The 15,575-nt window shown below is 41.1% G+C and overlaps 1 protein-coding gene across 1 annotated transcript in view; it reads left to right on the top strand.

Moving 5' to 3' along the window:
* Positions 1 to 7: 7 nt before the first annotated feature.
* The window catches only part of LOC119737540 (fas-binding factor 1 homolog), a 29,734-nt gene continuing 14,166 nt past the window's right edge, over positions 8 to 15,575 (top strand). The window contains exons 1-18 of the mRNA XM_038211975.1: positions 8 to 96; positions 3,049 to 3,155; positions 3,453 to 3,480; positions 3,868 to 3,934; positions 4,472 to 4,520; positions 5,543 to 5,584; positions 6,122 to 6,296; positions 6,943 to 7,044; positions 7,514 to 7,747; positions 8,420 to 8,536; positions 9,120 to 9,251; positions 10,138 to 10,308; positions 10,705 to 10,819; positions 11,014 to 11,273; positions 11,974 to 12,163; positions 12,783 to 12,857; positions 13,057 to 13,136; positions 14,071 to 14,325. Of these exons, the coding sequence (XP_038067903.1) occupies positions 3,153 to 3,155; positions 3,453 to 3,480; positions 3,868 to 3,934; positions 4,472 to 4,520; positions 5,543 to 5,584; positions 6,122 to 6,296; positions 6,943 to 7,044; positions 7,514 to 7,747; positions 8,420 to 8,536; positions 9,120 to 9,251; positions 10,138 to 10,308; positions 10,705 to 10,819; positions 11,014 to 11,273; positions 11,974 to 12,163; positions 12,783 to 12,857; positions 13,057 to 13,136; positions 14,071 to 14,325 (2,095 nt within the window). The 5' untranslated portion in view covers positions 8 to 96; positions 3,049 to 3,152. The remainder of the gene's footprint in view (positions 97 to 3,048; positions 3,156 to 3,452; positions 3,481 to 3,867; positions 3,935 to 4,471; positions 4,521 to 5,542; positions 5,585 to 6,121; positions 6,297 to 6,942; positions 7,045 to 7,513; positions 7,748 to 8,419; positions 8,537 to 9,119; positions 9,252 to 10,137; positions 10,309 to 10,704; positions 10,820 to 11,013; positions 11,274 to 11,973; positions 12,164 to 12,782; positions 12,858 to 13,056; positions 13,137 to 14,070; positions 14,326 to 15,575) is intronic.

Below are 15,575 nucleotides of genomic sequence, written 5' to 3'. Positions count from 1 at the left end.
GGGCGCTATTACATTTTAGAGATTCCAAAATCAAAATGTTTTGAATGGATGAATGTTTGGCTGGAGCTGGAGCGACTGAGATATTTGACATTTGAGGTGAGAAATTGACCAGAACGAAACCTGTACTTTAAGTTCAGACAAAATACACAATTGAAAATGACATGCGAAATAGAAACTAGGCCTAGACAAATTCATAACGTGATGATGGTCAGATGGTGCTTCGTTGTTTCGATCCAACTCGGACCCGAGCCAACTCGGACCCAAGCCAACTCGGACCCATACCAACTCGGACCCACTACCAACTCGGACCCATGCCAACTCGGACCCACTACCAACTCGGACCCACGACCAACTCGGACCCACTACCAACTCGGACCCACAACCAACTCGGACCCACTACCAACTCGGACCCATGCATGACCAACTCGGACCCATGCATGACCAACTCGGACCCATCGTTTTCAATCATTCGACATCGTTTTCAATCATTCATTTCGTAAAGTTTGTCCACTTCTCATCTGTTATTACAGTGATGCTGTTTAGTATAAATTTTCATTGTTTTCACTGAAGCAAGTCAAGGAAGAAAAGGACATTGGGGTCATCATCGACAATAAACTATCCTTTGGAAGTCACATGTCTACAAAGATAAATAAAGCAAATTCAATCATGGGTCTAATTAGAAGAACGTACGACCATTTGGATGAGGATAGTTTCCTGTTGTTGTATAAAGCTCTGGTAAGACCTCATCTCGAGTATGCCAACCAAGTCTGGGCACCACGTCACAAGAAACATATAACCGAAATGGAGAATGTACAGCGACGAGCAACCAAACTTATCCCAGGTCTCAAGGACATGTCATACGAGGGAAGGCTAAAACATCTCAAACTACCAACCTTGGCCTATCGGCGCATACGAGGAGATATGATAGAAATGTACAAAATACTTAGTGGAAAGTATGACAACGACGTCTCCAATTTCATCCCCCTAAGCTCCAGTGTGACCAGAGGCCATCGGTATAAGATAAACAAGGTCCGGACAAGGTTGGATGTCAGAAAGTACTCCTTTGTGCATCGATGTACTGACACATGGAATAGCCTACCAGAAGTTGTGGTTTCAGCTCCTAGTACAAAGTCCTTTGAGGGCAGATTGGATAAGATGTGGGCTTCACACCCCTTTAAATATGACATAGACACCCCAGTATCCACCTCCACACTAGGCTTGCGCAGTCAACAGAACTCAAATCTAGTATTTATGAAGATCTGATCCTAGAGGCCACACAAGGCCTTTCATCAGAAGAGGACCTGTAAGTACCTGTAAGTACCTGTAAGTAATTGTAACTTAAGGTAAATTATCTCATATCTGTATTGCAGCAGTATAACATTTTTGTCGTTGTAAAGCGCATTGAAATGCTATTTTGAAATGCGCTTTAAAAGTGTAATTAATTATTTATTATTTTTATTTGTTTCCATTAAAACATATTGCGCTTTAAAAGTTTAACCAATTATTTATTTTCATTAAAACATATTAATTGACATCGTTCACTAAACATTATAAGTCAATAAATAAAATAAATAAGTTATAAAAACGAAGTCTATTCTAATCTCTATTTTTAAAAAACCACATAAACACCATTGCATACACTGCAAGAAAAACGAAGGTTCCATATTAAACAAAAAAGTTAAATCAAAAAAGTATAAAAAGCTAATCGGATTCGTAATTTAAAAAAGAAGAAAAAACAAGAAAACAACAAAACTAAAAGCCCCATTCTGCCCAATGTAATTACTAATTACAGAATATCTTCACTATATAAGCACTAACATTAAGATCACCTATAAATATAATCTCTGAAACTAATGATTGAGTCTTTGTTGGGTCCGAGTTGGTCGTGCTTGGGTCCTAGTTGGTAGTGGGTCCGAGTTGGTAGTGGGTCCGAGTTTGTCGTGGGTCCGAGTTGGTAGTGGGTCCGAGTTAGTAGTGGGTCCGAGTTAGTAGTGGGTCCGAGTTGGCATGGGTCCGACTTGGCATGGGTCCGAGTTGACCTGATACCTTATCAAAGGCCTATCACTATCAGTTTAACATGTTTAATATTATTGTCCTTTGTAAAAGATCCGTGGAGAAACTGGAGATTGTCAAATAAAGACAAACAAACAAACTAAAAAAAGTTACACGATGATGGTCAGTCATTGCAAGTGTGTTGATAAAACACATGAAACTCGAACAGATGAATTTGGCTTGAGACAAATTTCCAATCTTAAAAATACCCATATCTGGCCATCGCTAATTTTTCCCTAAGCTTCAGTGACCTAGTACTAGTATCAGCCATCAGAGAGTAATAATATGTCCTAAAAAGTCAAATTTAGCAGGGAAAATATTGAAGTATTTACTGACAAAATGCTAGTCCGAGTTAACTAGGACTCTACGATTCACGTTTTGGAGATGGTCGGGCGACCATCTCCAAATGTAAGGCGATTCGTAGAGTTACTCGGAATAAGAAAACACTTACTATACTACTACTAGAAATTTTCGGACCAGTCTTTGAGTCTTGTGCACAGGGTAACAAGTGAGGGCCAGATATGGGAATCTTTCCTTCCAATCTTGTTAATAATAGTCTGGACTAGAAGTATTAAATAAGGCAAAAAATAAACCAGTTTCTCGTGCCCGCCCACTTCCTTGTTTCCACCAGCACTCATTTTTGTTGTTATTTAAAATCATATATTTGCAATATGTTTTGTCTTTTTATGTGAATCTGGTGGAAAGGGTTACAGCTCCTTTGGACACAAAAGTATCAGCAAAAGAGTCAAGACAATGGAAAAAATCCTTCTTGGAAAATCTGTCATCTTGGAAAAAGGGGCCGCCTCTTCCCTTTTTTCATAAAGCCTGGACGAGAAACTATTTTATCAAAAAAAAGAAACTATTTATGTCCAAATGTAACGTCTGCTAACGTTAGAAAACTACATTTTTCTCTGTTTAATATTAAAACAAACATGACTAGTGTTACTGTAGATCTGAGGCTCTTCTTTGTTTCTTCATTTTCCCTTTTTTTTTTAGCAGCCAATGGAATAAACATGGAAAGAACAGGCCAGACATGACCTATCAGTAGCCAATGTGAAATAGTTATCTTCTGAAGACATCTGATTGAACACGGCACAAACATGGTAATAACCAACAGTCAGAAACTGAGGAGGCTCTGGGGTAGGGGTTGGCACCCCCCCCCCCATTACTGCTCGAGTTCCTCCTCATCCCCCCCCCCCCCCCCCCATCTTGTCTCTTCCTTTACTGTCCCCAACGTAAAGAGGAAAAATCACCATTCCTAATTTTCAAATAAAATAGCAAAGTGAATCATTCTTCCCTTTCGCACTTAGAACTAGAGTCATTCACTAGAATTTCCTTGAGACAAAAGTTGCAGTAAATTCCAGTTGAAGGTGTGTTCTTTTCATTTCTAACTCCAACAGGCCTCAACATTTCCAGGCCGGCGACGAGGTAAGTTTTTTTGGTAATTGCTTTTTTGCAAACTGGATTAAGTTCCCAATTTTTGGTTCTGCAATAAACTCATACACTAACTTTCAAATGAGTCCTTTCTTCATCTCTACATCTTCGTCTCTAGAACGTAAGCTGACTCCCAGAGTCACCTTTACTGTCTTAGTCGTGATTTGGGCGCAAGCGCTTTTCTGGACCGTGACTTCATTTATTGGTTGGAGTAAAAAAGGAGATATTTCGGCAATTTTGTACCACAGTGAAAATTGTTTTCAGTTGTGATGCGACTAAAGTTTAGTTGCTCCAAAATGCAGTGTTTTATTTTGTACACAGAATTGCTTTAAAAATGTCAAGAAAAATTATTGTTTTGGGGTGTTTTTTGGTGATTTGCAGCTGGTGGATTAGGAACGTCTTCTCCGCTGAAATCCAAGGCGGGGATGGGAACCACGGACAACATTGGGTAGGTCATAAAAGAAAATTTCCAAAATGCGTGAAGACATTTTACCCTTACAATTTCTGTTCACCCCAAATCACTTGGTGTAATTGACCCAGAACCGTCTACAATTTACCAAGATTCAACAATGTGCAGTATACCTCAATCTTCGTTCACCCAGACCCTATGCACTTGTGCATTGAATCTTAAGTGCATTCACAGAATCAATGGGGAGTCAGGTTGGCGTAGCGGTACTTTCCTCGCCTTGCACCACTGTTACCCAGGTTCGAATCCCGCCTGGGCCAACATGTGGATTGGGTTTTCAGTCCCTACCTGACTCCAAGGGTTTTCCCCAGAATATTCTGGGGTTTTCCTCCCACCTCTAAAACTGTAATTGTTTCTCATTGTCTTCTCTCCACAGGTTTCTTCAGGCTTGTGAGCTACAGTGCCTGGGGCACTTTTGAGGAATCCTTGGTTTCATTACCAGAAATGATAATAATAATAATAACAATTTTTGTTTACATATTTTTAAAAGTAACTTTTTCTCCTTTTCTTCCTCTACAGGATGAGCGATGACAACTTTTACAGCAGTCTTGCGGCAGAGGTGGACGAGGTAAGATCAGATTTGTGTGTCCAAAATTCATTTTTTAAATTTAGTTTTTATAAAAATCATACAAAATCCACAAACGTCTCTTAATCAGGCCAGTAAGGTAGTCAAGTCCATCACAAGTCCATTCAGAGTAACAGTGGATGAACATAACGAAGACATTACTTTTTCGGAGTTCACTTGAATAGCTTGTGACTTGACTTGGGACTGGATGGACTTGTCATTGACTTGTGATGTACTCAACTTCAACACAGAATCAGGCCGTCAAAAAGAAATCATTGCAAATTTTTTTAAGCCCTCCCCAAATTTTCCAGTGCAAAACTTTTTCAGTCCTCACAAAAACATTCCAATCTAGAAAGCATTTGAACCTTTTAATTCTGTTAACCCAGATTATATTTATATGTACGTGGATGATTATCATAGATTCCCAGATCAACGTTCTCAGATATTTTTAACCACTTTGCGCCGGGATTATTTTTGCCGAAAATTTTGATTTTCGCAAAAGGCCAAATTTTCCAGCCAACTTCTGATGTACAACCAAACGCCACAAATACTGATTCGCAAGAGTCATTTCAACAGTATTTGTACGATATTTCTTGCCGAAACCTTGTGTGTTTCAATACTCTGGGTGTGCACTGGAGCGTAAATTGTGCAACAATAGGCCGTGCACAACAGTCAATTCAAGATCAACACGTGGTCCACCTCAGCAGACTTCACAGACTTTGTGTGTGTGTACAAAAGGCACGAGGGATTAGCGTGTTTAGACGTCACCCGGAGGCGAGTCGAGGCAATCTTGATGTTGTAACCCGTCAGCCGTGCCTGTGTATAAAAACAACCAGTGCATGTCATCACATCCTCTGACGCACACCGGTTAAAAGCCTTTATGTGTGACATTCCGAAAAACTACACATTTCATGATTAATAGCTAATAATCCTCTTACAAAAAGGCTAGAGTTGAAATCCCTTCTTTCTTTTTTTATCAGTTTGAGCTTCTACTGTTGACATTCTAATATTTTTTTGTTCTTCAGGAATCTGATGTATCAGAGGCTGATGTTAGTAAAATGTTGGCGGTAGGTATGCCTCCTAAATAATCAAAACACTATTTGGGAAACTATTTCAGTTACTCTTGGAAATGTTGCGAGGCTGTAAAGAGCAGTTTTATCAGTAATCCAAGACATTGCAAAATTATTAACCCTCACAGAACTCAACTCATCGGACCCCAACAGCATGTTTTGTTGGAATCTGTCAGGATGGGTACAGTACCCCTTCACTGGCAGTCTTTAACATTGGGTTGGCACACCTCCAGAAACAAAGTCAGAAATATGTGTGTGCAGTTTCCCAGAATGGTGTTGGAATTTGCAAGGATGGGTATGGTTCCTAGTAAATCATGCTAGGGAGTTAGGGTTAACAAAACAAGGGTGCCATTTCATGAGGATGTTGAAAAAGGCCACGTCTCACATCACAACAATCAACGGTCTTAGCTGTTTTCAGCTGCAGTGTGATACCATTGGCCCTGAGGCATTGATATATTTATCAGTGCCTCTGCTACAGTCTATTCACAGCTCTACACAAATAAAGCCAGAGATTTTTTTTTATCTTGACATCAGGACATGGATGACATGGACGATGCCCTGTTCGGTTCCTCTCTGAAATCCCGTCCAGCAAGCAGCCCTGGGCCCAAGCAGCCAGGGGCAAAGGATGACCCTGCCAAACCCCAAGGGAAGGGCAAACCAGCGGTGGGCCAGACGTTGACATTGGACAAGACTCTAGAAGAGGAATTGTGTAAGTTAAAACTTGAATACCCGAGAGAAAGAAGGTCCCAACTCTACCCTAAACATTTTTGAACTTGTGTAGAAGAAAAGCCTAAGTGCTCAGAGTTTGGACTCTTTGCCATACAGACAGTGAGAAGATGCCCAAGAAAAGACTATTTTTTTCTATTGATTTACGCCCTTCTTTTCCACACATGGAATCCCTTTGCATCAGAATATCATGTAGGGTCTAACTCATATTAGCCTAAATTACAGTTTGAGGGTTTCGTCCATTGGAAGATCTGAGAAGGTAGAATTTGGAACATTTGCAGGGCTACTTTATGCTTAACCCTAACCGAACTCAACCCATCGAACCCCAACAGCATGTTTTGTTGGAATCTGTCAGGATGGGTACAGTACCCCTAAACTGACAGTCTTTTACATTGGGTTGGCACACCTCCAGAATCAAAGTCAGAAATATGTGTGTGCAGTTTCCCGTATGGTGTTGGAATTTGCAAGGATGGGTATGGTTCCTAGTAAATCATGCTAGGGAGTTGTGGTTAATGCTAGAACTATTAATAATCTTTTTTTTTTTAGTCTGTGAATCTTCCAATTGCTAATTATGTAAACAAAAATTGTGTATAAAGCCTGGTCGATTGGTTATATGGTTTTATTTTCAGCCAAAGCACTTGACACCAGTGCCAAACTAGAAGAAAGCCCCACAGCCAGTCCCAGGAGGAGTAGCAAGCCCAAAGCCAACACTAAGAAGTTTGACTTTGGTGGTAAGCTAGTCTGTGTGAAATTTAATTGACCCATTCACAGTTATCAACGCCATTTTGTCAAGGGGGCAAAATTGACACGCAACGTAGCAGTAGCGGGTGCGAGTGCGATCACGGCGCATCAGCTCATTCCATATGTGCCGTGAATCGCTATGCGCCGTAAATCGATGGGAAATACGACAATCGCGCTACAATACTCCTAGGAATTGTGAAGTTGAAATGTGGTCTCTTCCAAACAAAATGATCAGCAACGGTATATAATGAATCGCGCCCGAGAGAGCAACTGAATGCAAAAGATTACATTTAACTTTAACATGCAGGATGATTCCGTAATAGCTTTCAATGTGTAACAACCATACTGTCTTTTGCAAATTCTTGCCCCCTATGAAAGTTTGGTTGTGTTTATGGTAAATTTTGTTTCTACAGTTGTTTTTTTCATTCTTGAATAATGGTGATTTATTTCTGTTGACAGAGTTTGACGAGGATGATCCACTGGCCGGGCTGTTGTCTGATGACGATGACGACGGGAAGACCAAGAAACCGACAAAGAAGAAACCACTGAAAGAGAGCAAGAAGGAGGAACCAGAGAAGATGGAACCAACGCGGGAACCGGAACCGGAACTGAAGCCAGAACCAGAACTGGAACCAGATCTGGAACCCCTATCCAAGAAAAAGGATCTGCCTAAAGATGACATCAAGAACACAAGTGAGAAGCAGGGAAGCATTGAAAATTTTGAGTCTCGCCTTAATCAACTCTGAGTGTTTATTTAATTCAGGCAGGGTTTACTAATTAACGTATCGCGGTAGAATCGCGTCATGGCAGCTTGTGAAATGTTGTCCAATTACATGATATACAAGTGCACGTGAAACGCGTGAAATCTGAGACAAACAAAAGTTAACGTATAACATCTCATAGGGTTGTCCAAGGGACGTGGCTAACTCGCAAACGGCGATAGGCCAATTGTCAGTCGACTGTAATTCTTGTGTCCCTGAGCAAGAAACTTTTCTACAATTATTTTCCTGGCTTGTTGAATTACGCTTTATAGAAAACTTTATTTCTTTATTTTAAGGATGTCACTGTCGTAAACGGATAGTTTCCGAGCTTATGCCGAGTGAAAAACAAGATCCTAAATTTTGTGTCCCCAAGCAGGGTATTTTACAACAATTTATTCTCTGTCTCATTGAGATGTGCTGTACATAACATTTAGTTTGAAATGTATAACACTCATATACATTGACAGAGTGTGTAAACTTGGGTGGAGTCAATTCAGCCAATTGATTTTTGGCTGAAAAACTTTAACAGTTGATATCATTCGTGCATTAATTATTCGTGAGCCTGTGATTCATCATTGTAATTCTTCAATTTTCTTCCGATCAGCAAAGTCCGATGCATCACCTGCTAGAAAATCAAAGGCAAAGACCATTGATTTTGACGACGATGATGACGATGATTCTGACATTCTTGGCAGCCTGGGTTTGGGGAAAAACACCAAAGGTAAGTTTCTTTTTTGTGTAGTTGCATAGTTTTTTTTGGGGGGGGGGACCTTTTCTTCCAAAAAAAATTTGCTGAAAAGAATCATGACTGTCGTGAAAGCTTGAATCATCCAATATCCTTCATTTGACCCCTTAAAGCCGGGGAGTGGTGCCGGGGGGTGGGGGGGGGGGGTGCACTTGCCCCCCAGATTTACCCAAGTGCCCCTCCTGCGGACATAAATGTGCCCCCTCGAGCATAAATGTGCCCCCTCGAGATGAAAACAAAACTGGCCCTAAAATTTCGGATAATTTGTTTTCAGTAACCATTTCCCAAATTGGTATAGAGAGTTCTGATATGAACGAGGAATATGAAAACCAAGCCCCAAAACCCTTACAATGCGCCCTGAAAATGAGCACATAATGCGTAGTGTTCATAATGGCTGGTTAATGGCTTTTGGTCTTTATAAATGAAACTGTCAAGCAAGTTGTGTGATTACAGTGTCCCATTTGAGTTCAGACTTCTGCAGAGATTCGTGAATGGTTTTTGAATTGTTTGGATTGAAAGCTTTCAGTAGGTAAATGTCACATCCTTGTCAAATTTACAGGCACTGATGTCAAGCCTGAGGTATCTTCGTCTACCAGACCTGCGAGGTCGAGAGGCAGGAGTGAACCGGAGGCAGACTTTGGTGACGAGTCGGACCTGCTAGGGAGCCTGGGTCTGGGTGCCAGTCCAAGGGGTAAGCACTGTCGGTCACTATTTTGCCCTGGGCGTTGCAATCGAGGGCACTCTTTGGCCTAGCAAAGAGAAGCATGTAGATACTCAAACTTATCCCCGAATCTGCTTGAAATAATCACAAAAAGAAGAGAGTTTTGGCATATAATAGAACAGGACATTTAAGTGCCAAATGGTTTCATATCCTTTATACCCAAACTTCATTAATCTTAACCTGTCGTGTGTCAAGTTTCTGAAAAAAACGTTTGTGACATTGTTTCTAATGTTACTCAAATACCGCCAGCCACATTATTTGCATCACAAAGGTATAAAGCATGATGTAGCATGTGAGATTGGTGGGGCACATCCCATGTTTGATGGAGTATTTCATATCCAGCAGGAAAGTTCATGTAGTCATAAGAGATTGCTTACACTGCAGTGATTGATTTGGGACATGCGTATATTACACCCTTGGGTTTCACGTATCTCTCGGGCGTATTAAGAAAGTCATGTCCCATACCACAGTAGTTAACGACTAGGGCCAAGGTGATGCATGTATACAGTAGTAATTTTTGAAAATGTGCTTAACCAGTTCGCACCGGGATTATTTCGACAGTGACCAGACCCAGGCGCGGGATTGTTTTTCACAAACCTCAATGCCAGACAGGTTTATGCTGTCACACCCTGATATTTCCGGCCTCGCTCGCTGCGAGTGGGTCGCTGACGGATATTTCCGGCCTCGCTCGTTGCATGTTTATCCGTCATCCGTTCCGAATACCGCAAAACCTTTGCGTGCATACACATCATCCAACGTGAACTGGTTAAAGATATACACTCAAGAATTAAAGGGTTAAATGGTCAGATTTGTCCTAAATTTTATATTCTGTCAACTGATTTTTTACTCATTTCAGAGAGGCGTCGCAGTCGACCGGAGGATAGCGGTGAAGTGGAACAGGCCCGCAATAAAGTCAACGAACTCTTTGGGACAAGTGGCACCAGTAAGATGCTGGACAAGCCACCGGCAGGCAGGCAGCGGCAGTCACAGCTGGACAAGATACTGCAGAAGAAAGACCACATTAGCGGTAAATGTCGGGCCTAATATTTTGCATCTTCTGAGCAGAAAATACTACTTAGCAGGTTTATTTGCTTAGCAAAAATGAGCTGGGAACCAGTCACAAGTGATATACATTGCATGACATTTTGGCTGGTAATCTGATTTTGCTAAGCATATATTTTCTGTACTAAGCATATTTTTGTATTAGCTGCTCATTCATGCTGCTTCTTAGTGCAGAAATTAGAAAGAAAATTTAATATTTACAGATATTTAAAGTGCTGCAAAAAAGATGTATACTTGGAAAAAAACTTACAAATCAAAATTAAGACATGCAAACAACCTCAAATTGGAAGTCATGTTGGATAAACTTTGAGCATAACATCATGCTGCTGTATTAAATTCATTTTATTTCCCTACTCTGTAGCCCCCAAGGCCAAAGCCAAAGAAGAGAAAGAGGAAGATTTCAGTTTTGGAGATTATACTCCGTCGTCGGTGACAGCCCGACCTGAGTCTGCCCCACCGCCTCGGCGCTCAGTCAGGTAAGAACTGTGAACAGATGTGAACAGAAGAAATGTGAAGAAATGTGAACGGATAGGTTGTGCTATTTTCAGCTCTTTTTAGTTTGTAACCTCCACCTTGAGTGGTCTTGGCCTCGTGTTTGAATTACGTTCATTAAAAAAAAGTATGATGGCTCCAGTTTCAACAAATAAGGTGGTTTTGTTTGTATGCATAGATTTTCAGATGAAGACGACTTGGCCGGCACCTCGTCACTAGACAAGCCCCGGTCCCGTGCCGGCATGTCATCCTTCCTGGACGAGCCTCTGCAGAGGCCCCAGAGTGCCACACCTGGCACTACCAGCAGTCGGAGGACTGGTAGGAACTCTAGGGTCAGCACCAAGCCAGATGACGATTGGCTGGAGCTGGCCGCCGGAGCTGACCACACAAAGGCCGCGGAGAAGTCAAAGGTCGCTGAGAAGAATGCTCCAGTCACTGGTAGGCAGCTGAGTGAATAACTTAGCATTTCCTCTATGTAAGGTTTTGGTATTCGCTCTTCGAAATGCTTGACTAGGGCACTATAGTTAGTCCTGCACAAAAGCCAAAGAGAAATCAACGGTTGCTGTTATTAGTCAACATCAGTCACGGGTATGTGGCTTCCAGAAATACCCAAAACCCATTCCAGAAAACTAGCCCAGAGGTTTTCCAAAGCTTTACCTGATCTCAGTTCCTGCTTTATCACTGGCCTCAGAATCTTTGAAAAAGCTTTGGTCTTGTTATCAAATTCGCTGGAATAGTCGTGACTCAGCTCAGTGCAACCATGATTCACGTGCACTGCAACGGCCCGGTGAACACCGTGGTTTCGCTATGGCTGTTGTGAATCTGTTTCATAATTGGCTAGATTCTCCTCTTTGAAGCAAAAATAAGCACAACTGTGGTTGCAACTGGTGTGGTGACAATCTGCTGAAAGGCAGTGAACCATCCTCAGGTACTAATTTGTGAAAATGTTCCCTAAAAGTAGGATGTAAAACTGCTGTCTGTGATCATGTGTTAAACGTAAGTGAAATTTGTCTTTATGGAATGTACCTGAACCGTTGTCGAGAATGTGAATCCTCCCAAGTCAGGGTTCAAAATATTAGCTAAGGTTTGGAAAATCCCCTTAGTTTAAGTTTACAGCAAATGTTATCATCCTTTCAAGATAAAGAACCACAGATGGACACACCGCAACACAAACCTCCTTCCAGAACTTCAGAATCCTCAACAAAAGACGAGACGAAATCCTCCCCGGTGAAAGCGAAGCAGAAAGAAGAACCTCCAGCTAAGGTGCCCTCTGCCGCTGATTACCTGGGACTGTCGGACACCGAGATAGACCTGGACTCCCTAGTGCAGTAAGTATTCATCGCAGACGTTTTTTCTCCTGTAGCAAATTTTTTAGGGAAATACATCCAAAAGACATAAGAAGTCTTTACAAGTCAATCGCAAGTTACATTGCACGTTTAGTCTAAAGCGGAGGACAAGTTATTTAAATAATGAATTGTGTCAAAGCCATTCTTTGTTATTGTTCATCTAGGAAAAAAACTGCTTGGGAAATCCCTCCCATGTAGAATTGTGTAGAATAATTAGTTAGAACATTGACCAATGAAAGAAGTGCATTTGGCTCATAAATACTCATGAGATTTCAAAAAAATAATATGTGTTGTGACCTTATGTTGTGTCTTTAGGCAAGCCACTTCACCGGCACTTGCCTCTCTCCACCCAGGAGTATAAATGGGTACCGGCATTAGCAGGGAGTAACCTGCAATGGATCGGCATCCCACCCAGGGATGCTGAACAGGCTTTGATGAGAACAGTTATAGATGTAGATTTAGAATAGAAAATATTTCCAGTCTTCTCATGCCTAGGAAACCGGAGATAAACGCAGGCCTGATGGGCTATATTAGCTTGTGACGGACTTTACCTATTTTTGTTACTTTCATCTTCCTGATCCTCGTCGTCTTGTCTCATCAGACCCAAGCCTTTGACTCCACCCATGGATTCCACTCTGGATGACCCATTCAGCCCTCCTGCTAAAAGGGAAACAATGTAAGTAATCTTTTCAAAAAGCAAAACACAAAGGGAAACTGACTAGGTGCATTATTTAATACTTTTAAAGCTGAACAAAGAAAAATTGACTTGAGCAGGGTTTGAACCTGCTCCTTCTGGATTGAAAATCTGAACTCTAATCACTTCGTATGATGTTTTTCATAACTTTTTCCTGATATTTTCCGTTCTTGCTTCCAAGATCGCCATTTCCGTGGGATAGTTCCAGCAGCAGAGCTAGGCCAGACACCCAACCAGTGACGAGCACACCTCAACCCGAAGGTATGCGGGAACCGTTGTATCTCATTGGAGAATTTCACATGTTTTTTCTGCAAACCGATTCTATTACCCCACCATGCAGAGCCTCAAAGCTTATTAAGGTGGGACTCCAACCTGTGACCTGCCTATTGGTACAGCAGCCGCTTCCACGAAACTTTGCGCAATGGCATAACTCCACTTACGCCATGTTTTATTGTGCAATATTTCACGTTTCTCAACATTGAAGTTGGAACACATTTCACGAAAGTTGCACAGTGCATAAGTCCGCAATAAGTTATGGCGTAACTTGCGAAGTCGTTTTAGATGGCGTAGGTTATGACATAGAAACAGAAAATTGACTGGTTTAATGACTAATCGTGATAAAAGAAACAGTTTTTTTTTTTTTTTTTAAGTAAATTAATCGCTATTTTTACCTGTGACAAAACTTTTAGAGTTGCCACACGATTCCAAAGAAAGTCAGACAACTTTAGTTCCAAAATGGCGGGTGGAGGTGATTCAATGACTGTTTTGTGATTGGACAGAAATCATACACAAACAGACGTCGTAAAAGCTGTTATCATCTTCTTCCAAGGAGTTTGAAGTAGTTTAAAATGTTACACAGCTACGCCAAGTTTCCTGAAATCAATCGTAAGTTTATTACCCAGCTGTGCAACAAATTAGTTGAGTAAATCCTGTGCCTGGCATAAGCTATGCTTTACCACACTTCTACTAAGCTTACCGGTGTCACTGTTTCATGAAATTGGCTGCTGATGTTTTGCCAAATGCACTACTACTAAGCTTGCTGGTGTAACCTAGGTAATTCAATTCCAAAACTGCAATCAATCATCGGTCATAAGTCACATGTCACTAATCACAGACAATTTCTTTTCTCTTACACAAACAAAAAAGAGTAACTGGGACAAATGCCTGAAGATTTTATGCAATTCATTTTATTCAGATGATTTTGATATGGATGATGACTCGGATGAACAAGAACCGCTGCAAACAAGTATGATGGCTCAGCAACTGCAACAACTGCAGAGAATGCAGGAATTGCAGCAGCAGCAACAGCAACAGCAACAGCAACAGCAGCAGAAACCACCACCCGGTAGGCAGTTCTCTGTTGACAGGCCCCCTACCCCTCAGCATACCCAGGCACAGATCCCGAAGGAACCATCCAGAGACACAGGGTCACAGAAGCTGGCTCAAACTGGTGAGTTTCCCTCAGCTTTTCTATATCGTGTCTGTTCAACATAAAGATCATTGGAACATTTCGCCCTGCCTTTCATTTTGAAAAAAAATTGTCTTCTACAAAATCAAGTGGAAGCTGCAAACAGTTTGTTACTAGGAAACCAACATTTAATTACCCTTAAATAAGATAAAGTTGTAATTTTGTAAAATTTTCAAATAAGCCACAAAGGGAAACTGGGTAGGTGCATTACAATAATTTTACAGTTCAACAAAAAAAATGACTTAAAGGGAATGTACAACATTTGCTTTTGCTGCAGTTTTCACAGATAAATGGATATGGAGGATTACTATGTTATAGCAAATATTATTAAAATGACTTGTTTCACGTTTTGGGGGTTGTAGATGCTGGAAAAACCAAGAAAACCAATCATGTTCTTGTAGTCTGGTTCCCTGACCCCACTTAAAATGACACGGAGGAATTTATAGACTTTGGGGAAATGTAAGGTCAGAGAATCAGACTAGCAGGCTTGTACCCCTTCACAGGTGTGTAATCAATTGCAAAGAAAATGCGGAATAACTAATTGTTAAAAATTAGGAGCAGTTTTTGAAAAAAAGCCAGTTTTCTCCAATGCTGGTCGGCTGACCAGCATTGGAAAAATACAATTTTCTTGAAAATGTCAGTACACCAGGAGCCACGATTTTACAGGATGCTTTAGACTGTCATTCCCTAACAATCCAGTAAGGTATTTCGTGATAATTTGATCATTTCGTTTTGTGATGTTTGCAAATGTTGTATCTTCCCTTTAAGCAGGAGTTGAATCTGTGACCTTCAGATTATCATTCCAGTGCTCTACCAACTATCCAGCCCTGTGTTGAGGGTTCCCCATAATTTTATGGCTTCTGACAAAATGGGAAACAAAATGCCGACATAAGGCCGGATAGCTCAGTTGGTAGAGCGCTGAGATGGTAATCTGAAGGTCGCAGGGTCTAGCCTGCTTCAGTCAATTTCTTTGTTCAACTTAAAAACCGTTTAAATTTAATAATGACTCTAGTTTGGACAATCACATTGTGTGTTTAGGAGAAGTGCAAGTGTAGGCCACTTTTAATGACTGCACATCCAACACCTATAGTTTTTGCATAAGTCATAAACTTGCATACAGAAACAGAAGCAAAACTACAGTTTTGTGAAACTGGCTGCACATTCATTATTGCTGCTACTTCTGCTCTGTGAATTTGTGAACCAGTTACAACTAACATCAGAATGTTTTGTAT

The sequence above is a fragment of the Patiria miniata genome, unplaced genomic scaffold (genome assembly GCF_015706575.1).
Source record: "Patiria miniata isolate m_02_andy unplaced genomic scaffold, ASM1570657v1 HiC_scaffold_3, whole genome shotgun sequence".
Taxonomy (NCBI): domain Eukaryota; kingdom Metazoa; phylum Echinodermata; class Asteroidea; order Valvatida; family Asterinidae; genus Patiria; species Patiria miniata.
This window is presented reverse-complemented; position numbering and strand designations above follow the sequence as displayed.